At 39.9% G+C, this 21,789-nt stretch overlaps 1 protein-coding gene across 1 annotated transcript in view; it reads left to right on the forward strand.

The window, feature by feature from the left end:
- Positions 1 to 323: 323 nt before the first annotated feature.
- Positions 324 to 21,789, forward strand: part of RNF145 (ring finger protein 145) — a 33,313-nt gene continuing 11,847 nt past the window's right edge. The window contains exons 1-4 of the mRNA XM_010184773.1: positions 324 to 507; positions 9,612 to 9,720; positions 15,505 to 15,596; positions 20,700 to 20,935. Coding sequence (XP_010183075.1) covers positions 324 to 507; positions 9,612 to 9,720; positions 15,505 to 15,596; positions 20,700 to 20,935 — 621 coding nt within the window. The remainder of the gene's footprint in view (positions 508 to 9,611; positions 9,721 to 15,504; positions 15,597 to 20,699; positions 20,936 to 21,789) is intronic.

The following is a 21,789-nucleotide window of genomic DNA, read 5'->3' on the forward strand; positions in this document are numbered from 1 at the left end:
AGAGCAAGTAAGAATGAAGGTTTATTTGGTGTGCGCTCTTTGACGATCTTGATGTCATTAATCTGCTCCCCTTCCTTCCTCGTTTTACAGTAACCGTGGAAAAGTTGCTAGCAAATTGACCTTTATATAGCAAAAATAGAAGCTGTCCTGTCTGGATTTGAATTTAACTCAGTTGATTCATTCAGTCATTTGTGGCTGCACAGGAAGCCCCATTCATATGATCACAAAGCCTAATAGCTGTTTGTACAGTGAGATTGATCTGATTACTCTTCTCTGTCTTGTGCTTTTTACAGTCTGCTGCCAGTTCACAGAAAGGGAAGAGAATGGCTGCAAAGGAGAAGTTGGAGGCAGTATTAAATGTGGCCCTAAGGGTCCCCAGCATCATGCTGTTGGATGTCTTGTACAGATGGGATGTCAGCTCGTTCTTCCAGCAGATCCAAAGAAGTAGCCTGCACAACAACCCTCTCTTCCAGTACAAGTACTTGGCCCTTAATATGCATTATGTGGGTAAGTGTTCGTGTATTCAAGAGAAAGCACTACTCTAGTAAATACCATTTTGCTTACTACAATAAGTTCAAGAATTTGGTAGCAGCATTAAAATACATTGATTACAACACATAGCAATATAATACATTGATTACAATTCTGCTTCAGGAACTGTTTATGTTAGCAGTAAAGAAATCCTGTCAAGGATCTTCTACTGAGCTTTGTTACTTTTGATGTATAAATAAAGTGGAAACACGGTTGATGCCCTGAAAGAATTGCACAGTGACTTTGGCCCGTGTCTGATGAGAAAGCTGCTGTGAAATGCTGTGCAGACAAGAAGTATTGTAGCTTAGAGCACTGACATTAAAAGAGAGACTAGGGAAGAGGTTGCCTACGTTGGACTGTGAGCACAGCACCAGGTTAGCTTTCAGTGCTGCATGGATATGGCTTTTCAGATTTCAACCTTATGAACCGTACATATGTTGCGTGTGGATTCAAGCGTATAACAAGTCCTTGTGTTGCAGATAAATGGACAAAATTACTGACACAGCTCAGGGAGCTGAGGTTTGAACCTTGGCCTGCAAGTCTAGCTCTGAAATGCTAGAAGGCTGTTTTTAGGAGATGAAAGGATTGCTGTTCTGGGACCTGCTCTCCAGGTGGATGTGTGATTCATCCAGTGACGGCACATGGGGTTAATTAGGGATTGAATCCAGGCTGTTGATGTTGATAGCCACTGATGATCTGCCTGAGTACTGCCTAGCTTGAAGAGAAATGGCTGGCATATAATTTTCTCACTCTACGGCGTTTCTTACTTGTAGATGGTCTGGAGGATAAAGATGTACTGCAGTCAGCTAAAGGAAACACCCTTTAGTTAAGTAGTTAGGGGGCTGTGGTTTTTTGAAGCAGCATGTTCAGGTTTTTAATCCTGGCTGTAGAAGTGTTGGCATGTGAGGTTTTTGTTAATCTATTAAATGCCTGTTTTCTGGTAGTTATTGTCATTAAAAACACATGTGGCTTGCTTTGTTATGGCTCCACTATACTGGTGCTTTGGTGCAAAAAGCTGGTGTTACTGTTCTATGCCCTTTTCACATGGTTGTGGGAGAGAGTACTTGATTGCTGCTGAATGTGACAGAGGGCTGTGGCGGTATGTAACTACAGCTGCCTTTCTCACGCACTTGTATGCACTCCAGTACCTTTTATGAATTCCTTTATCAGATCCATTTCTAATACAAAACTAACAGTTGTGCAGTAGGCTATCAAGATGTCAGTCAGTAATTTCCAGCTATGACACAGCCCTTCTTTATAGTAATTTGATAACCTTCTTGCTTAAGTACATTGAGATACACCAATAAAAAGCACTACGCAGTGCGTAGGTATTGTTACCAAAGTATTTCTCACCTGCATGCTATTTTAGTACTTAACCAGTGGATTCTGACTGCCTGCTCCTCATACAAGTGGTGCTTTTGTGCTGGTGCACAATCACTCAGTAGTTCTTTTACATTTTTGCCTTTACAATATTGAGTGTCTGTACTTTTACTGCTCCAACTGGTAGTTACTGATCAAGAAGGGCTTCTAAATCATCAGACAAGTTGCTTTTTAGAAAAGATTTTCAGACAGTTTTCAGTGGCAAAACTTTGCTATTACTTCACAGTTAAAGTTGATTAGTTTTGATTCCTTTTTTTTAAGTTGTGTCAGTGTGAGGCTGAGCTAAATCAATTTACATGCTTACACAAGACTTTTTATAGATTTAATTGCATCAATTTACAGTCTAGACTTAATTAAAGTGACGTATCAAAATATATGAATTTGATTTGTAAGGAAAACAAAGTACTTTTCCACCAGTTTGGGAAATTAAACTTATTTGAAGATATGTTGAGGGAAATTAGCAGCCCGTGTGTAATTTAAATAACAGTTTACCCTGGATATGTTTCAACATGCTAATCTGTTTTATTTAGGAAAAAAATTCCACTGTGCATATTTGCAGTTAGGAAATACAGTATCAGCAAATGCTGTGGCAGCTTTGCAATATCAAACAATCACTGAATTTCGTGTATAGGCAGTGTAAGATACTGTATCATAGAAGTGCTTCTAAGCAGCAGAGGAAATTGGATGCATCTATCTTGGGTAGGTGCTGGAGAAATTTGGGAATCTCTCTGGAATTTTTCTTCTCTGTGTGTGTAAATTTGTACTTGATGGTCACGGGATCTCTTCAAGTTTAAAATCTAATTCATCACACCCGGTATCTTTCTGGAAGTACTTTTGGTACGCCTTGTAGGACATCTGCAAGATCATTAATTGGGAGACTTAATTTAAAATTACTAAAGGTGCTTGGGATTAAAAGGAGTTGAGCTTTGTACTTTATTTTTTTGTTTGTCGTGTCTACTGGATATCTGTAAAAACAGGCAAAAATCAAATAAAATGGGGTTGCAACCTGAATTCAAGTGCATATACTGGTGAAATTCAACAAGAAATTATATTAAAAATCGTAAAAATTCATTTGTCCTCTGAAAGGAGTCACATGGAAGGTTTGATTCTATAATATCTTCCATGCTGTCTTTTAAAATACAATAAGAATAATAAAAAATAATATATATATACACATATGCATATATATTTATAAGTATTGAAAAATCCTGAATTATAAGCCTTATTTGCAAATACAACCTCTGAATGAAAGTGCATTCTGTAGTTCTTCCTGGAGCGTTTAGGAGTATCTTGTCAATAAGCAGTACTGTCCCAGGACTCCTTCCAAATACTGCAAGTCATCCTATTTATTTTTTTTTTATAACTCATCCAGACAGTCTGGCTGAAGAGTAGCATGTGATAAATGTGTGCAGTGCACCGTGTTACCAGATATAATTCTGATGGTTGATATTCTGTCTGTTACCAGGTATAAGGATCTGGGGGAAAAGAAGCTTAGAAAGGAAACCAACTTTCTTGTTCATAGCTGTTATAGGTTTCATTAAGATTTCATTAAAACTGTTTTGTATAAATTCAAAGTAGCCTCTCCTTCAGCTAAAATGTCTTTTTCTCAAACCTCTGTGCAGGGTAGAGTAGCTCACATTGCTGCTGCCAGACTTTAGTGTTTTCTTCTGCACTGCAGAGTAGCTCTGAGAAGACAGCCACTTCTTTTTTCATGCTGTTGATGAAGGTGGAAACAGTTGAAACCACATCATTTCCTCCTATGAACGGCAGAGCAATGCTCTTTGTGCTAAGCGGTAAATACTCTGAGCTAGATGGGAAGAGGAGAGTCACGAGCTTAACCTGTAATCAGAGTCAGACTTGGAATTTAAGTCACTGTCATACTAGAGGCACATAATTGCGCTAAATATGTAGTGTTTTCTTATATAATAATAAAAATAAGAACAGTTTTCTATCTTAAACTATTCTTTTTCATTTAAAAAATTATTGGGAAAAACATAAGGAAACTGTCTAAATAGTTGGAATAGGTAAAAGGTGTGTCATCTATCAAAAACCCTGTTTGCAATCGCAGTTTCTTGAACTGTGTGATTGATACCTTAATCGCTTGGTCCCGTCACTTGGAAAGCGTGAAGAAACTTGTTTTGAATGCTGCCTTTGAAAAGGGGACTGAGGAAGAGATGCCTTGGCGTTGCCATGCAAAAACATCACTCCCAAAAATGAGCTGTTTGCATGCGCTGTTTGTTGGAGCCACCTCTGATGCAGGAGAGGTGATGGTGTGTGGTGGCAGAGGTTCTGTATCACACTGCCTTTGTAACAGAGCGGATGAAGATCTAGTCTTGCTCTCAGAAGGACAGCATAGCTGTCCCAGTCAGCTCAGAAGACCCTATTTGGCCAAGTTGTCCTTCAAAGGATGCTTAATAGAAATTGAGGATGTAGAGGAGCTTTTTGCCTCTCCTATTATGCGACATGAAAATAAGTGGCTCTTAGGGTTCCTTCTGGGCTTGAACTAGCTGCCAGTGAAGGGCTCACAGAAGCCTCCTGGTAACTTCTGCGTCTTGTCTTAGGCTTTAGAGCTCCCAGTAGTTAATCTTTTGAAAATCACCCATTTTTTGGATAGATGCTTTAGACATAGACCATTTATTAAACCTCTGTGTAAACTGTTGTGTCACCAGTCTGGTGCCTGGTTATACTGAGCATTGGACACACTCAAAACAAAGGTGATAATTGTTGTTACGCTACTTCTGCCATGTCAGATACAGTCTTTCTGAAGTCTGTCTTGTGTTATTGGTACTTACATGTTGTGGCCAGATAGACTTCTGAATAAACTGAAATAAGGATAGTCAAGGGTTAGGCTGAAATGAAATGACTGACTCAGTAGTGCACTGATCCTGCACTGAGTCAGGACAGACAGGAATTTTGATGACACCCTGTGGCTTGCTTTGCAAGTCTTTGTAAGGTGGGCCCTTTACTCTCATAGGATATGGACAAGTGGGGAAGGTAGGGCCCCTCAAATTAATTTCCTGGTAGAATCCAAGCAATTGTGCTGTTACTTTCTGGCACTCAAAGACTGGAATTCCTCACTTTGGATTATCTAGCCTAAACAGCTGCTTTTCTTTTCAAGGCAGTGTTTCCTTGGCAAGTTTCTGCAGAAGCAGTATCCAAGAGATGGCGTGGTTTTATTAAGCAATGTTATGAACTCTTTTTCATGTGCAAAGTTCTCGTTTTTAGACTAAACCTGCAGGAAACTTGGAGTAATAATGTGAAGTGGACACAAGGGATCTGTAATCATGCAAATGAGCACTAAAAGGTTTCATAAAGAGGATGAGTTGTGACTTTGATCATGCTCCAGAAGCCTCTGTTATATGCAGCATGTCAATAAAACTCAGACACCTGAGTTGGCAAAGAGGTAATCTGGGGTGAGAGGAGCTGGGAAACACCTTGGTGGTACACAGATAGAGAGGAATTGCTGAAAGGCAATCTGTGAGCTGCTGCTCACTGTAACAATGAGCACTGCACGGTGAGAGGTTTTCATCTAGCTGAATCAACGAGTTGTAAATGAGGTCATGAGCTAGTTAATGCATGTGTTCTTGTCTACCAGTGTTTAACAGAGCTTATTACTGTTCTCACAGTTTATTTTCTCCACTAACCTAAATCTGTACCATCTTGCACTAGAGGCAGTAGAAGTTCTCTGCTTCCTTGTGCTCCTGAGTAGGTACAGAGCAGGGGCTTTGGTGTGTTTGTAAGGTTGGCACAATGTGTCTTCTGTTGTGTTCCTTACAGCTGGGAGCCTAAGGGTACAGTCCTGTTTTTTGGTGACCTTACGGTACTAGTGCCCTGGTGTTTTCAGGAAAGAGAGTTTATTCTCTCTTGTCTTTATAGTTTTTTTAACTTGCATTAGAATGGTGTCTTTCCATGTACTTGATGAGTTAAAAGGAACAATACACCAAGTCCCGGGAGTGAAAATAGTATGCATGGCCTAAATTAAGGCAGGGCAGTGCTCATTGCAGCTCTAGAGTTCAGAAAGCTTTGGATGGAAGTGAGTGTTAGTTACTGTTAACCCATGTCTAAAGGTTACCCAGTAAGAGAACTTTCTCAAACTGTAAATACTTGTGTGTGGAGAATCTCTCCAAATGCATGTATATTCTCAGCATCATGTTTTCTTCTGACACAGGAGGTGCAAATGAAAACATAATGTAATGATTTAGATGAGAAAGTGGCTGTGAGAAATTTCATTTCCTGGCTCTTTTTTTGAAGTAGAATCTTGTTTATGCCATACACTAATTACATCATTTGTCTGGGCGAGAACAAAGGGAATAGACTATTACTGCTAGTATGTCTGAATTTGTGCTTGTCTTCCGTTTGGTAATGAATTATTTGCTCTTTTTTTTGGCAGAGGCATTGTTGATAAAAATGAGGTTGGTACCACTTTGGGAATAGGGCCTCTGCAGCAAAAATGTAAATATTGCAGTATGGAGTGTGTCGAAATCTCTCTCTTATCAAGTCACAAGAGGGAATTACAAATAAAAATGAAAGGGAACTCCTATAAATGTCTCCCACTCTCCCCCTCTTCAAAATTTAGCAGTTAGAGCAAACACTCCAGCCCAGGCTCATGAGCTGTGGAGTTCATTGCTCAAACTTCTGCAGTGACCTTGGCTGTCTTGTGCCGCTTTCCTGCGCAGTGCTATAAGTGTGTGCCCCGTTTGGAAGCCCTCTGTTTAAAAGGCACCTATGTCATAGCAATCTTCTCATTTTGATTTGTATTGAGACTTTTTTTTCAGTCCTTCACTGTATTCTGCCTTATTTTAGTTAAATTTGTGATCATGTAGAGAAAAATGAACTCGAATCACTTCTAAAATACTGTGTAACGGTTGTGTTGGAATGCAGTTATTACTGCCCTCTAAAATGTTGTTTTACAGAAATTATCCTAGCGTCGCTCAAGTACATCATCATGTGGCCAAGGAGCAGACTTTCATGTGATAGAATAAGGTAAAGAAGATGGCAGAGCTTAAATGCAAATACAGTAAACAGGTGTTCTTAGACTATTTATAGAGTAATAGAGGAATAAAAGACTGCATAATAAACTCCATTTAGTTCTCTACCTGAAGGTGAGTCACAGGCTACAGGGAGAAGGAAAGGTTTAGTGAGATTTGACTCAAGTGCTGGAATGACACATGGCTGTGCCACGTGGGCTGCTCTGCAGAGAGAATTGTCCCTAACTAAGCCATCAAGGGGAGGTGGTGAGTACAGCAGAGGTGAGGTGCTAAGAACGTCTGCAGGTGGTGAGAGAGCTGCTGGAGCTGGCTCGTGGTGCTGCGGTGTGGTGCAAACTAGTTCAGCATCTTCATGGAGACTGCAGTGAGGATTTCCTGCTCTGTAATTTGGTTATTTGGTAGAAGGAAGGTGGTGAGCAGAGAAGATGAATTCCATAAAATACAGGTGTTTGCTAGGAAAACTGACGTACAACATCTGCTGTGTTGTATTAGCTAGAAGTGTGTTATTCTTTGTAAAACAGTTGCTAAAAGGAAACTTTTGTAGTGCTGTGTTTCAGGACCCTTTAAAAAGCTCAAAATAAAAATCACAGCATCGTGGAGCAGTTTGGACTGGAAGGGACCTGTAAAGGTCATCCAGTCCAACCCCCTGCCATGACTGGGTGCATCTTCAACCAGATGAGTTGTCTCAGAGCCCCAACCAATGTGACCTGCAGTGTTTCCATGGATGGGGCATCTACCACCTCCATGGGCAACCTGCTCCACTGTTCCAATTATTCTCATAATAAAAAAAAATCTTCCTTGTATCTAGCTTGAATCTACCCTTTTTTAGTTTAAAACCATTACCACTTGTCCTGTCACTACCATCCCTATTAAGAAATCTGTCCCCATCTTCCTTATAAGCACTGTTTAAAGCCTGGTATCCCTGGAGCCTTCTCTTTTCCAGGCTGAACAAACTCAGCTCTCTCAGCCTTTCCTCATAGGAGAGGTGTTCTGTGCCTGTGATAACTTTCGTAAATGATAAAATGGAAACAGAAACTACTGATGGTGACTTTTATGATAGTTAATTTTAATTAAAGAAACTGTCAATCATTTCAGCTTTTGAAATGGCACATCCTCAGACAAATGTACAACTTGTCACATCTACATTATGAATGTACTTGAAAATTTCTCTTTAATGTTAAATATGTAAATTGTATGTTTGTATTTTTAAAAAGGTAAGTTAATTATCATCACTTCTGCGATCTTTCTAGGAGCATGTTGAGTTGCCTTCTTGAAGACCTCACTATTGGTAGAATTTTACTGAGGTGGCTTATTGAAGGTGGCAGATATTTAAGTAGCCTTGAAATACTTCTGCATAGATACTGACTGACTGACTCTGAAATGGTATCTTTTTCAAATATTGGAGTATACTGTGTTCCCAGGCTGTTTTATGGTAGCTGGTTGTCCCACTGCTTATGAGTGCGTAATCCCGAGTTACATGATTTTCTTAAGTATTTTAAAAAATCCCGAAGTATATATTAACTCAGTTAAAAGGCTGTTCCTGGTGTTGCAGAATAGATGGATGAAACTTTAAATGTAATGTGACTGGTATAGCTGTAAGTGTCAGGGTGAGTTCTTCTATAGTGTTTTGTTCTTAGCTGCAGGGAAGTTGTTAGCTGTTGCAGGGTTTTTGCCCTAAATGGATTTTGGTGCCAGGTACTTAAGCTGACCTTCAGAAAGAGCATGAGTGCACTGCGTTGTGTTGGAGAGCTTGGAAATAAAGATTAGTAAGGGCATCATGTGCTGGCTTTTTCATTTGCAGTCTCTCTGGGGAAAGAAGAGGGTGGACATGTATCACCCAGTTGTGAAGTGGACTTCAAAGTACTGCTTTATTTAAGTATCCTAACGAGAGCAGGTATGAGGAAAAAAGATCAGTGTTTTGCTTGCTGGAGAGGCTGCTGAGCAGCCAGGCTGTGTGGTCTTGAAGAGTAAAGCTGGTCTTTTTCCACAGTCTTACAAACTGCTAACAAAAAGTGAAGGGACTGCTGGTGTAAATGCCTACAAATCTTTGGCTGTGCCGGGTTTTGTCCTTGATTTGTGCAGCACTGATAGCCTGAATGTGCTTTAAAATTATTGGTGTGGTAGTATTACAGCCTCTGTGTCCCCATCTTAAATTATGGACATGCAAAATGTCTTTAAACCATGAAGTTATAAATGTGTTAATGCTACTGAGCATGGAAGGGTGTTCTGTGTGTCCTTTGCTTGTCCTTGACATCGACTGGGTTTGTTGGATGGGTAGACGTGTTTCCCCAGGGACACTGGAACTTGTTTTCACTTGGAAGAAGAGGGAGACCTGGGCCTGTTTTCCCTTTGTTACATAGGTTTTGTTGATTAAGTCTTGATAAAATACTGTGGATCGAGTTCAGTTCTTGACATGGAGATGTAATCTGACAGAAGCTGGTAGAGCCGTTTCTGTTCATGGAGGAAAAAAATGATAAAGTGGCAGGTTTTTTGTGTGCTTTGTGTTTTAGTGAGAGGAAAATGTAGGTACACGAATTCTAAGAGCAGATGAAAACAAAGACGGTTAAAGAGATCTGAATAACTTGAGTGCTAGTTAATATTAAGAAATTTGTATTTTTTAAGAATTTTTATTTTTCTTTTTATTTTTCTTTTTATTTTTATTAAGAAAATAGTATTTTTTTAAAAAATTTCAACCTCTGCTTTTTGTTGCAGGTTACATCTTAAGTGTTGTGCTCCTAACTTTACCGAGGCAACACCTGGTTCAGCTTTACCTGTACTTTCTGACTGCACTGCTGCTTTATGCTGGGCACCAAATTTCCAGGTAAGAATAAATGGATTAATTTTGTTAGCTTGGTTTGGGAATTAGAAAAAATTACTGATATTTTGTTAGTATCTTATATAAATGAGATAGGTCTGGTTTTATGGAGGCCTTTTTGTATGCCAGACACCTAAACATACCTTGCTGTTCTTTGTCTTGAAAATGTTTACAGAATTAAATATGCAGTCAGTCAGTCAGTTCTGGTGTATTTCCATTGACTTAAAAGGAATTTCAAGCTATTTTTCTGTGGAGTGTAATGTCCATTAATCTGAGGAAAGAAACCACCACAAAACTAAGTGTGGTCTCTGATGTTGTAATTGGAGTTACTCAATGGCTCAGTTAACGTGCTTTCAACAGTGGCGCATTCTGCAAAGCAGACAGGATGTTACTTCTAGTTTCCTGGCACCTAGGATGAGAGGGAAAATAGAGATATGGAGTATGGTAAAAGTAAAGTAACAGTGGAATTTATTCTTAAATTTATCTTTGAGTAATATATTTTACAATGAAAACAAAAAGAAAGGCATTTTAGATCTGAAACGCAGAGCGAGAGGCTGGAGGACTCCGAGTCAGACAAGACAGAATCAACCATCTTTGTTGTTTGGCTGCAGCTAAATCTGATGAAAGCCAATGTAAACTCTCATCCTGACAAGGCGTCTAATTGGAGCCAGAGAGAGCGCATCACATTAATGGCTTTACATGGGAAGCTTTGAAAATATGGACTCGAGCCTGATTTATTTTGGTGCCTGTTGATGGGAAACATTTAAAAACATGCTTTTGATTGACTGAAATAATAGGTTTGTTATTTCTGCATCAGATTTTTTTGTTCCAGAGCATTTGCTGAAATATCTCGTAGTTGGTGTGTTGCAGTTGAGGGGTGTTAATGAAGGTTTTGTGGTGATTTGACATGTTGCTGTCGTGGCTGTCAAGAGTTTCAGTTAATGATTTCCTGAATGAATGAGGATGTAAGAGAGGAATTATGGCCTCTTATTACCTGGGTAGGAAGGAAAGGGGGGGGGCGTTTATCACCCTCAGGGGAGTCCTGAGTTTTATAGATACAGTTTGTGGGTGTTTCTCAAAGGGTTGAAGGCTCACCTATTGGGAAAAAACAGCCTAAACGTTACTTAAGAGCTTGTGTTGTAATAAAAATAAAGCTAATAACAAATACCTGTCAGATACAGGGCTTTGGTCCAGAACATTTACAGCTGGAGATCTTTATGCCATTCTGGATCTTTAAGTTTTTTAAAAGAAAGGGAGATGGTATGGATTTTGGTTGTTACATGATAACACTGTGTTTGATTTGAATACTTTTTTGTTCGTGTGTGTTTGTGCTTTGTGAGGTTTGAGACTTTACAGGCTTCATTGAAACTTATTAGATAACTGTTGTTCGTACTAAGCGTTCTCTATTTGCTTCTGCAGTGAGTTAATTTTTTTGTTTGTGTTTGTTTGTAATGTGAATTGCTTTGTGAGGTTTGAGACTTTACAGGCTTCATTGAAACTTATTATATAACTGTTGTTCGTACTAAGCGTTCTCTATTTGCTTCTGCAGTGAGTTAATAAAGACTTTAATTAAAATCTTGCATCAACTGACACAAAAAATATATTTAATTAAAAGATGTCTTGGATTCAAATAGTCCAGCAGTATTCCCTAGCTATTTTGCAAAGCAAATGTAGTTGCTAACACTTTTGAGTGAGCTTACCCATTCCCTAGGTAGGAGACTGACTTGATTTGGAAGGAAACGCTGTGCAAGGGCTTCTCAGCCTTTCTGTAATGTGGGGAGTGACGCATTAGCTTTTCAGAGGAATTTTTCAGTCTCATTATTTTTCATATTGAAAATAGCAAAGTGTAACACTCACAGAGAACATTCGTGGTCCTATTCCTTTCGTTGCCCAAGCTATCCAATCCCAGCTGTTGTTTCTGGTTAGCGGGCTGATGGTAACAAGACACACCGTAGCCACATGTGCAAACTGTTCCTGCGTGGTTTTTGTTGTAAATTCTGATGAGGGCTGAAACCTTCCAGTGAATTGCTTGCATGCACCACTGGTTGGGATGCTATTTAAGACAGATGAAGAGGTCTCATGTTGAGGTCAGTTTGGTTAATACAAATTATAGGATGAGACCAGAATCAGCTGGCACTTGTGACTCTGCAGTGTCCTGGAAATTCTGAGCTGTTGAAAGACTCCAGCTTTCAGTGCTTTTTTTCCACCCCAGAAATAGCTTGCGGTACAGCTGCAAGTCTGGGAATAAGATGATCTGAATTTTATAGTTAAACTCTGACTTCAGACTTCCAAGTCTGTGTGACCTTGACAAGTCACCAACTTCTGAAGTGTTTGTTTCTTTATCTCTGAGGCTGAGAATTACCTTAATGTGTGAAGATAGATTAGGTAATGTTTATGAGCAGTTGAAGAAGCTATGAAGATGCTACATTTATATGTGGCATGTTAACCTGGCAATTTGGGTGGAGGTAATACACCATCTGTTTATGAAAAATGAGAAGTCAGCTTAAAATAATAAAAAAAAATAATCAAAAAAAATTGTGCTGCTCCTGACAAGGAAAATGGATGCTGGTTTTATTTTATATGTAGCTGCACAGATGTCTTGCTTAAAAGGATCACATTTCTTTTCCTCCGTTTCCAGCAATAAAACTTGGGAAAATAAATGATGCAGTTATGCAGAAAAGAAATTATGCAATTAAACACACTAATGCTAAAAAATCAAATCTGTGTCGTTATCTTATTTCATGTTTTGCAGTTTTGTTATGATTGTATTCCAAGCCTTGCAGAGCTTACAATGAGAAGGTGGGGGGAGCAAGAGACTGAATTGTTTCTTATGGATCATCTTAAAATACACTTAATTTTAACATTATCTATAGATCTTTAAAACCTATGAGAGTGTGTGTTTGATGCTGGCAGAGATTAATCAGCCAAAGTAAATGTCAGCAATATGAATCAATTAGATCAGATAACTGCTGTGCCTTATGTCAGTCAATTACAAAGCGTATTTTTAATAACAGAAGATCTTTCTGCACTTTCAGTAACAAGCAGTGGTCATGTGTGAAGCACTCTCTCTCCTCACCTTTCTAGAGCAGTGTTAGTCGTGGCTGTGAGTATGTGTTAACAGTCCAGCAGTCGGGTTAAGTGCATCTACAGAATGAACAGCAGGCAAGCTGATCTAAGCTTTATTCTTATATCCTAATTTTCTAAAGTAATAATGTAGTTTCAGTCATTTCATTAACTGGTAAATAATGATTTTACCATTCTTGTTTGCTTAGATTACTGCAGTAAAGTGAACAATCCTCAAATGTAAAAGCTGCAGCTTAATACAGCTTTAATTGATCAAAATTGAGTGCAGGCACTTGCTTTTCTCAGCATCTTGTATGGCACTGCAGCTGTTGAGGCATCTTCTGATTGGTGTCTGTGCCAAATGATCCTTGTGTTTGTACTGGTAATAAGAGAATCATTGCTTTGACTTTCCTTATTCAGACATCATCTACAAATACTGTTTAAAAAATTTAGGAGAAATTAAAACATCTCTTCTTCAAGCTTGTAGGCTTCAAACTCAATGAGAGTTACTTAAAGAACGAAGCCAAGTACCAACCTCTGTGCAGGTGACTGAATCAGATGAACAATGGCAAGAAACATAGCTTGAAGGGATCTGGGTCATCTCCAGGCACGTTCCTGGTGTCAAAGGAGCAATACCGAAGCTTTGTTGGTGTGTCTTGGCTAAGTTGTGTAAGGTCATCTTGCTACAGTTGGCATCCTGGGTGATTTTGTAACCTGTTTCCTAACAGATATAGGAAAAAAAAACCTTGATGTCTTCACTGCTTTCCTTCTAGCAGTTTAGAAATAGCCTGTGTTTTCACCCTAAATTTGAGGATGGAGCATGATATTGCTAATCGAAAAAGCAATCTTCAGCATGCTGTAAATGTTATTTTTTTTCTCCCTTTGTAACTCTGATGGATTATCCTGTTTGTGTTGCTAATGCTTTCAGAAGGTGTTTTCTGCAGGTTCATAGGAAATAAGTTTAAAAAATGTAGCCAACTTTATCCCAAAGATTACATCTGTATGGATATTGGAAGGTGGAAAAAACCCTTGTGCTTAGCTGTACCTTGATAACAGGGGGGGAAGTTCTCTAGAATCAGTTCTTTTGGGTGCCTTTTTGATCTTTGTGTGTTTTTAATTGTAGATTACAGTCTAAAGAGCCCATTTCAACATACCTTGTATATACTAGGACACTTGAAAAGCTGCAGTGGGTAGGCAGGACTGTCAGCTGTGACGAAAAGGCTTTGAAGTGTTTGTTTTAGTACTTTCAGATTTATGTCTTGAATTCCAGAGACTTTTTGCAAATGAAAATGTGAATACCTTGGCTTGGGGTAGCAAGCTAATACTAACAGAAGGGTATATTTTCACAATTACGTGGAGAAACGAATGCTTCCAGTAGCACAGAGTTGCATGGGGTTTTTTCTGCACTGAAATAAAAAAGAGCAATTCTTGTGTTGGTTGTGGTTTCTGGTACTGTTTGCCTTGCTTTGACTATATCTGCTTCCAGCAAATGTGGCTTGCCTCACTAATGCAAATAAATACGTAATAAATTAAGTGTGTGCTCCTTGAACAAGCAGACTGTGCAAGCTCCACGTGGGGTCAAATCAAGCCTGTCTGTCCAGCGTTCCCAGGACGTGATGCAGCCAGACGTGAATGACTGGACAGGGCCAGGCAGGCCCCAGTGCTGGGTTAGTTGTGTTGCTGGCGACAGTTTTGGTGGTGTCTTAGCAGGTCCTGGGAGCAGAGGAGGAAGGGTCACAGGGCAAGGCAGAGAAAGGAGATGAAGATCTGGATGTGAAGGGTTGTGAGCATTGCCCGCTGTCTCGTGGTGGGTGATTAAGGAGCCACTGGAGAGTTATTGCTGTGTTGTTCAAGGGTTGCCTTCTAAAAGTACAACATGCTTGTTCTTAGTGTGAGGTTCATATTTGAGCTATATTGCTGTTACACATGTTAGCCTGCTTGAAGGCAGAGCTGAAGGATGATCACCATCAGCAGAAAAAAGCCCAGTCTCCTCGGGTTCTTACCTTTTTCTGTGGTTGCCTGAGCCCACCTTCCTCGCCAACCTCTTCTGAGAGAAATGACAAACACTGTGTCAGAATTTCAGACTTTTGCTGTATCTGTTAATAGTGATCTGTCGGCTTGAGGGAATCAGATTGGTCCTCCAAGTTTCCCAGGATAGAGCTAAACTTTTAAAATCACATTGGATACAAGGACTGTGAAGCAACTCTGTTCCTGACTTAGTCCATGGTTGTCACTTTTCCTTCATACCTATTTTTTAATTCAATGCAAAGAGATTGTTAGGTGCAAAACACTGTAACTATTACATTGGAAGACCTCTCTGTCAAGCTCTCAATATTTTTTTTCTCATGGCGCTGGTGCAAAAAAATTACTATTAGGAAGAAGAGCACTTAATAAGGATACTTAAAAATGGAATGGTGCTTAAGAGGCTTTGTCAGTAAGCAGTTTCAGGCCATGCTCTGAAGAACAGCTTGGATGTCCCAAAGGATTTTTACAGCTATGCCAGTGAATCTAATTACAGATAATACTTCGCTCGCTTAAGTCATGCCTTAGTGAGATCCTTATATCAGTGAGGCTGCTGTAACAGTAGTGTTAATATTGCTTTTTGCAATTTAGTTAATTGACTGTGGCATACACTGAAGTTATGTATGTGTGGAATGAATAAATCGCTTCTTGTCTGATCAGATGGATCTTAATAGTTTTGGGGATTTTTTTTGTTTTGTTTTTTAGGGATTATGTGAGGAGCGAATTGGAATCAGGATATGAAGGGCCAATGTACTTGGAACCTCTCTCTATGAATCGTTTCATGACTGCTTTAGTAGGTAAGTGCTTTAACTATTTGTGATGCTGGAGAGAGCTCTGCCTAATTCTCTTCATTGAATCTTATGCATGTTTTACCTCTTGGTTTCAAATTTCTCTTACCATTTTTAGTAGCTCTGATTCTCATTAATATGCAAGAGGCATGGGAGGCTTAGGTGTATCCTGCCTGGCTTTTTCTATGCTGCTGATTTACCAATACTCCTGTAGTTGCAGTTAGCAGTTAGCTAGGTTTGTTTGTCATGCTCCTATGCTCTTCTCAGACTTGCAGTCTGATTCAGAACTGGATTGTCTATAATAATCTTTAGGTGGAAAGTACTGTAGAAATTAAAATAGTAATGTGCATTTGTAGTGCTTTTGCCAATGAAGATGATGTATAAGTATTTATTTGCCTTACAGATGAACACCATCATTCTCTTATGAAAAGATAGTGAAATAGATTTCTGTCCCAGGGATTTTTCTAGTTAAGGAGTTAAAGAGTGACAAGTGAAAACAACATCTAAATTCTGTTTGATTAATGGCAGAGATGACTACCTAAAAATCCCAAATAAATCCTGAAGAGTTGGACTTACTAGACTGTTCTCCTTTACCCTTTGAACTTTGACTGAAAGAGAATAAACTCAGCGGTAAGGTTGCCACACTGTACCATATGTTCTACTGAGAGGATATTGGAATACACACACACCATGTGTATTTTAAAATTAAGCCTGAGACAAGCTTGGAAGAAAAATCTTCCTTAATTCCTTTCACTAAGATCTATGGTTTTCATCAGATTATTGACAGATTTAGTCAGCCGTGTACTGTTGGCAAAACTCAGCTGCTTTCTGTTTACTTGCAGCTGCTACTGGCAGATTTAAATGGCTTTCCTTCTTTACAGTATGTTAGCTCTACCAGAATGTATACATCTCCTGTTTGCCTGCATCCTCACTTTGAAACGTGGAGTTTGTCTTTGCTTTTAATATTTTTTTAATAGAAATAACATTGGTATTTTTCAAGGAAAGGAAGTCTTTAAATAGCATTTCTTCTCTCTTCCGAATTTCTAGGTTTATTTTGCAGTCTTCTCAAATGACTTTAAAGTACAAATAAAGCCTTTAGTGTGCTTCAATGAGAAAATGTTTGTAATTAGTCCTTTGAATCTCTCTCGGGTGCAATGCAGGGTCCCATGATAAAGCAGAATCCCTGAGAGAGCTTCACAAAGCAGCAGGCAGGTCTGGGCAGGAAGAGATCAGGAGGCATTGTGTCATTCAGTAACACGTAGATAGAAACTAAACCAAGAGTCAAACCCTTTATTCTTCATCCAGGTTTTAATATGGATTAAAAATAAGTGAGAAAAAGATAATACTCTTTTCATTCAATACAGCTTTGGGTAGTACTGGGTGTCAGACTGAAGTGTCCCCTTATTGTAACTGTTTTTCAGAATAAGGTTCTTGACTGTACTAGCAAACGTGTGTAGCTAAACGTACACCCCCATTACTAATTTCCCCTGTTCTTTTAAAGCCAACTTGAAAGTGTAATTTTCATTTTGATGGCAAGCCATCTTCTTTGGGGAAGACCTGTGAAAGTGGGCTACGAGGCTTGACAGCGTTTTGTGTAAATATTTGTTACATACAGAGGTATTTATCCAGTGCAATCTGCCATGTCTCAAAAGTGTGCTGCACTGAACTGTGTCATCTCAGCAAAATGAATATATAGATGCTTTCACAGAATCACGGAATATTAGGAATTGGAAGGGACCTTGAGAGATCATCCAGCCCAACCTCTGCCAGAGCAGGATCACCCAGACCAGGTCACACAGGAACACGTCCAGGCGGGTTTTGAATGTCTGCAGAGAAGGAGACTCCACAGCCTCTCCGGGCAGCCTGGGCCATGCTCTGTCACCCTTACAGTAAAAAGTTTTTCCTTATGTTCAGATTGAACCTCCTATGCTCCAGTTTGCACCCATTGCCCCTTGTCCTGTCATTGGACATGACAGAGAAGATTTGCTCCATCTTTTTCTCACATGTACCACCAGAACGTTGTGGTGCAGCATTGCTGACAAAAGCGCTGAGGCAAGCGCATGGGGGAACAGTTGTGCTACTGATGGAGCTCTGGTTCCTAAAAGTTCTGGTCAGAATTAAGGGGATGGTGTACAGTATGCCAGCAGGTTCACAAATTTAATCTTTGCTACTGATTAATACTTTTTGAATGGGCTCTCATAGTCATTTCTTCCCCTGAATCTATTTGAGGCTGATGACTGTTGACCAGGGTTACTAATACACTCCTAAGTGCTGGATGGAAGAAATCAATGTCTTTGAAGGGTGCCTTTTGGATGGCTGTGCCACTTTGTGAATGTGTCAGCTGTGAACGTTACAAAGCCACATGGTTTTGGAAGCGCTGCTCCCATGAAGACTTGCTTTTTCTTAGTGCACAGCGGTGGAGTTCTGTACTTTTAAGAAACCTGTTTTTTGCATAACAGTTAATGACGTAGCCAGGGAATTTGTTAACATCAGCTTTTTAAAATTCGGAATAAAATAAAGACAATTCTCTACTCAAAGCGGCTTTAACAGCAGCTGTACTGCATAGGCTTTGTTGTTGCGCATTTTCCATTAGCTTACGAGCTGGGAGGCTTTGGCTACCTGTCAGCAGTATGTAATGTACTTGTGGAGGTTTAGGGAAGGGAAGGATGGGCAGGAATTTAAGGCAATAGATTTCTTCCTTATTGCGCCATTCCCGAGCAGAAGAGCCTGGTGTCCTGCAGGAGGTTTCCAGCTGTCGGGTTCATTGGCTCTGTCTGGCAGTTTTCAGTCCATGGCATTTAAGTTTCTGGAGTGCAGATGTTCTGCTGGATTTGCTAGTCTTAGCCGATAGCTAGAGTGTTGGGTTTTTTCATTAATGATTTGATATGAGGTACAAACTAATTTCTTGTGATCCTGCTGTGTTATGTGCAGTGGCTGACAGTGGACGGCCTCACTTGAAGATAAACTATGATTTGCTGCAGAGAGAGATTGTCTGTCCTGAACTAAGGTGCTGCTGGGTCAGTTCAGAATGGGACTAAAGGCTCTAAATGGGACTAGAAGTCACTAAAAGCTCCAATGGGGACATTTTCAGGCCCTTCTTGAAGGGGTTGAGAATTGACAAGGTGCAGACTTCAGGAAGGAAACTGGAGTCTCCAGAGAAAGTGCTCTATGTATTTCCTGTGATGGTGTACAGCTCTCCTTCCTATGACAAGTAACTTTTGAGCAATGTTTGAATTAAAAAAGGTGGGAGGGTTAGAGTTTAGCAGGGATGACCAGCATACTTGACACATCACTGGAGGAAAGCAGGCTTTGCTGTTGCATGAGATGAGAATGAACTCAGGTTCTGTTTCATGACTGGAGAGCTCCAGAGTCATCCCAAGGAGTGCTGGATTGTTTAACATGATGTTGGTGCAGTATTTTATTTCATATGACGACACTCTTATTAATTCCTGAAGAACATATTGGATGCTGGTATTTGTATCTCTCCGTGTGTGGAGCTGGGTTGCCTTAGTTACCATCAGTCGCCGAAATCCTCGCAAGCTGACAGTGCCAGGCTTCTGAATATTACAGCACAGCAGTGTGCTGGTGGTATCTTAAATGGGGTTGTAGCAATGCGTGTGTGGGCAGAGAATAACAAAGCAGAGGGAGGATGCTTCAGAGCTGGAGTCTGCTGAACTTCTAAAAAGATGAGTAGAGTAACTTTCTCTGAGGCTTATAAGACCCAGTATGCTGATAGTGCCTTGCTGAGAGCAGGGGTGTTTGTTCTGAAAAGGCATCTGCTAATTCAAAAATACATCTAGCAAAGTGACGTTGGGACTTAAACTTGAAAGAGGACAGTGGGAAAGAGGAAGAGCTTTGTATGCTTAAGTAGTAGAGCTTACAGGTTGCTTTCAGCTCAGTTGCAGTTATTTTGAAAGCAGAAGTCGTTTCCTAGGTAGGGAAGCTAGGCAGAATGAAAGCAAAACCCTGGTCCTGCTATTTCTCCTCTCACAGCTTCCCTCCCCAGCCCATCCAGAAGGGCTCACAAGGTCAGTAAGCTTATGTGAACACATGGAGTTAGCACTGACCTAGAGATGTTAAGGGCCTTGATTTTGTTACTCTCTGTTTTTCTAAGGCTAACTCTTGGTTTTGGGAAGAGTTCTGAGATGCAAACGTTAGTGGAGGTATCTCCAAAACAGGGCATAAGTGCTTGGGTTTAGAGCCACGTATTGTGGCTTTTGGATGTAAGCCGACATAGATGGTGAACAAGGTTCTGCTTTTAGATAATGTGCAATAAGCTTTTTCCTTACTGCCAAATGATGAGTGAGAATTGTTCTTCACCAGGCAACGTGGATTTCGCCCCATTCTGTTTCCTCTAAGATAAGGGGTACAACTTCCAGTGACTCTAATGGGAGCCATTATACTGGAGTGCTCTGCTCTCCAAATACCACCCTCCAAATCTCTGGTTGTGTGAGTTGGGCTTGTGTCCCTGCCAACTGTTAAAGAGAATTTAGTTGTTAATTATCTGTCACTTGCAAGCTTCAGTGATAATTTTGAGCAACTGCCTCAGGGCGTGATGAAATTATTGAAGTCTCCGCAGCTGACCTGGCTTTTCTCCTGTTGCTGTTCTTGGCCAGTAATTTCTCTTGATAGTATAAATATTGTTGCTCTAAAAGCCATTTGGGACCTGTGATTACTTTTTTTTTCATAAATCAGGGTGAAATAGTGGTATAGCTGGGCTTCAGAAAAGCCATTGCTGTGTGTACTGCTACTGATGGGATTTAAGTTGAGCTCTGGTGTTAAGGGAAAAGAGGGATCTCTTGTTCGGTTATCCTCTGCATGATTTATTCCTGGGACTTCATATTGATTTGACTGTGATTCTGTGTGTTTTGGGCTTACATCTCACTAATCTGTAAACTGAAAGCATGCACTTTGCGTACGTCGAAAATGGTAACTTCTGTGACCCAGCAAAATATGCGGAGGAGCTTGGTTTCATAACAGATATGTCCTAGTTAGAACTGTCATAATATGCTGGATGTTGATAACTATGTTATGGAAAGATAATGTATTAAAATACGGTTTTCCTGAAGGGGATAATCAGCTTGATTATAAAATACTGTGTCGCGTTTTCAGGTCAGCTGGTGGTATGTACGCTCTGCTCCTGCGTCATGAAAACAAAACAGATCTGGCTGTTCTCCGCTCACATGCTCCCTCTGCTGGCACGGCTTTGCCTGGTCCCGCTGGAAACCATTGTCATCATCAACAAATTTGCCATGATTTTCACTGGTTTGGAAGTTCTCTACTTTCTGGCATCGAACCTTCTGGTGCCCTATAACTTAGCAAAATCTGCGTACAGGGAGCTTGTCCAGGTAAGACAAGGATGTAACAATTGTATTTTCTTTGGCCTGAGCTTTTTTTGCAGAAAAGAATTAAGAAAATACTTTATTTGTCTTCCGTGCAACTCTGTGTGTGTGTTAACTCATGCTTTCTTAGCCAACCAAATGTGTTCCTATCCATAGCATCTTCTTTATTTAATTTATGGTAGCTCATAATTTATATGAGTGAATAGTTAAGACATTAGCCTGAATTATGCTGCTGGCCAGCTGAGCATGTCCACTTTGCTTGGGCTTCCCAAATCCAGAATAAAAGATAAGATTGTGGCAGAATGGAATTTATTTACAGCCTCATTAAGAGAGCAAAGTAATCCCCATGCATTAATCGTAGTAGCTATTTGTTTCAAGAAATGCCTTCTGTATGAAATGCATTTGTAATTACGGTAGTGCTAAATTGGGAGTAGCACTGAAGCTGATTTTGGCTGTAATAACGGATGTTTGTAACGTGCAGACAGTGGTTTAAAAGGTCTGTAGTATTTTTTTTAGAGCAGCAGCATTGCTGAGGCCTGTAACACAAGCTAGCAGAAACACAGAAGACTGATCTGACATGTATCCATGTTGTTAACACTTTGACATCTGATACATGCTTAGTTGAAAAGACACTTTGTTAGTAGTACAGAAACATCACACCTCACGTTATTTACATAAAGATATATGTGTATATGCATTCTTCAGTATGTTTCAATAGAAAAAGATGCTTGCTTGACTTTTGACTGACCCACTGTTTCAGCTCTTCCAGTTTGCTGGATTTTTTCCAAATAAAGCCACTTTTTTAATGCTTTTTGCTTTTCAGTCTGGAAGAAGTCTGAAAACTAACTTGTTACGCTCTT

The sequence above is a fragment of the Mesitornis unicolor genome, unplaced genomic scaffold (assembly GCF_000695765.1).
Source record: "Mesitornis unicolor isolate BGI_N332 unplaced genomic scaffold, ASM69576v1 scaffold25195, whole genome shotgun sequence".
Taxonomy (NCBI): Eukaryota; Metazoa; Chordata; class Aves; order Mesitornithiformes; family Mesitornithidae; genus Mesitornis; species Mesitornis unicolor.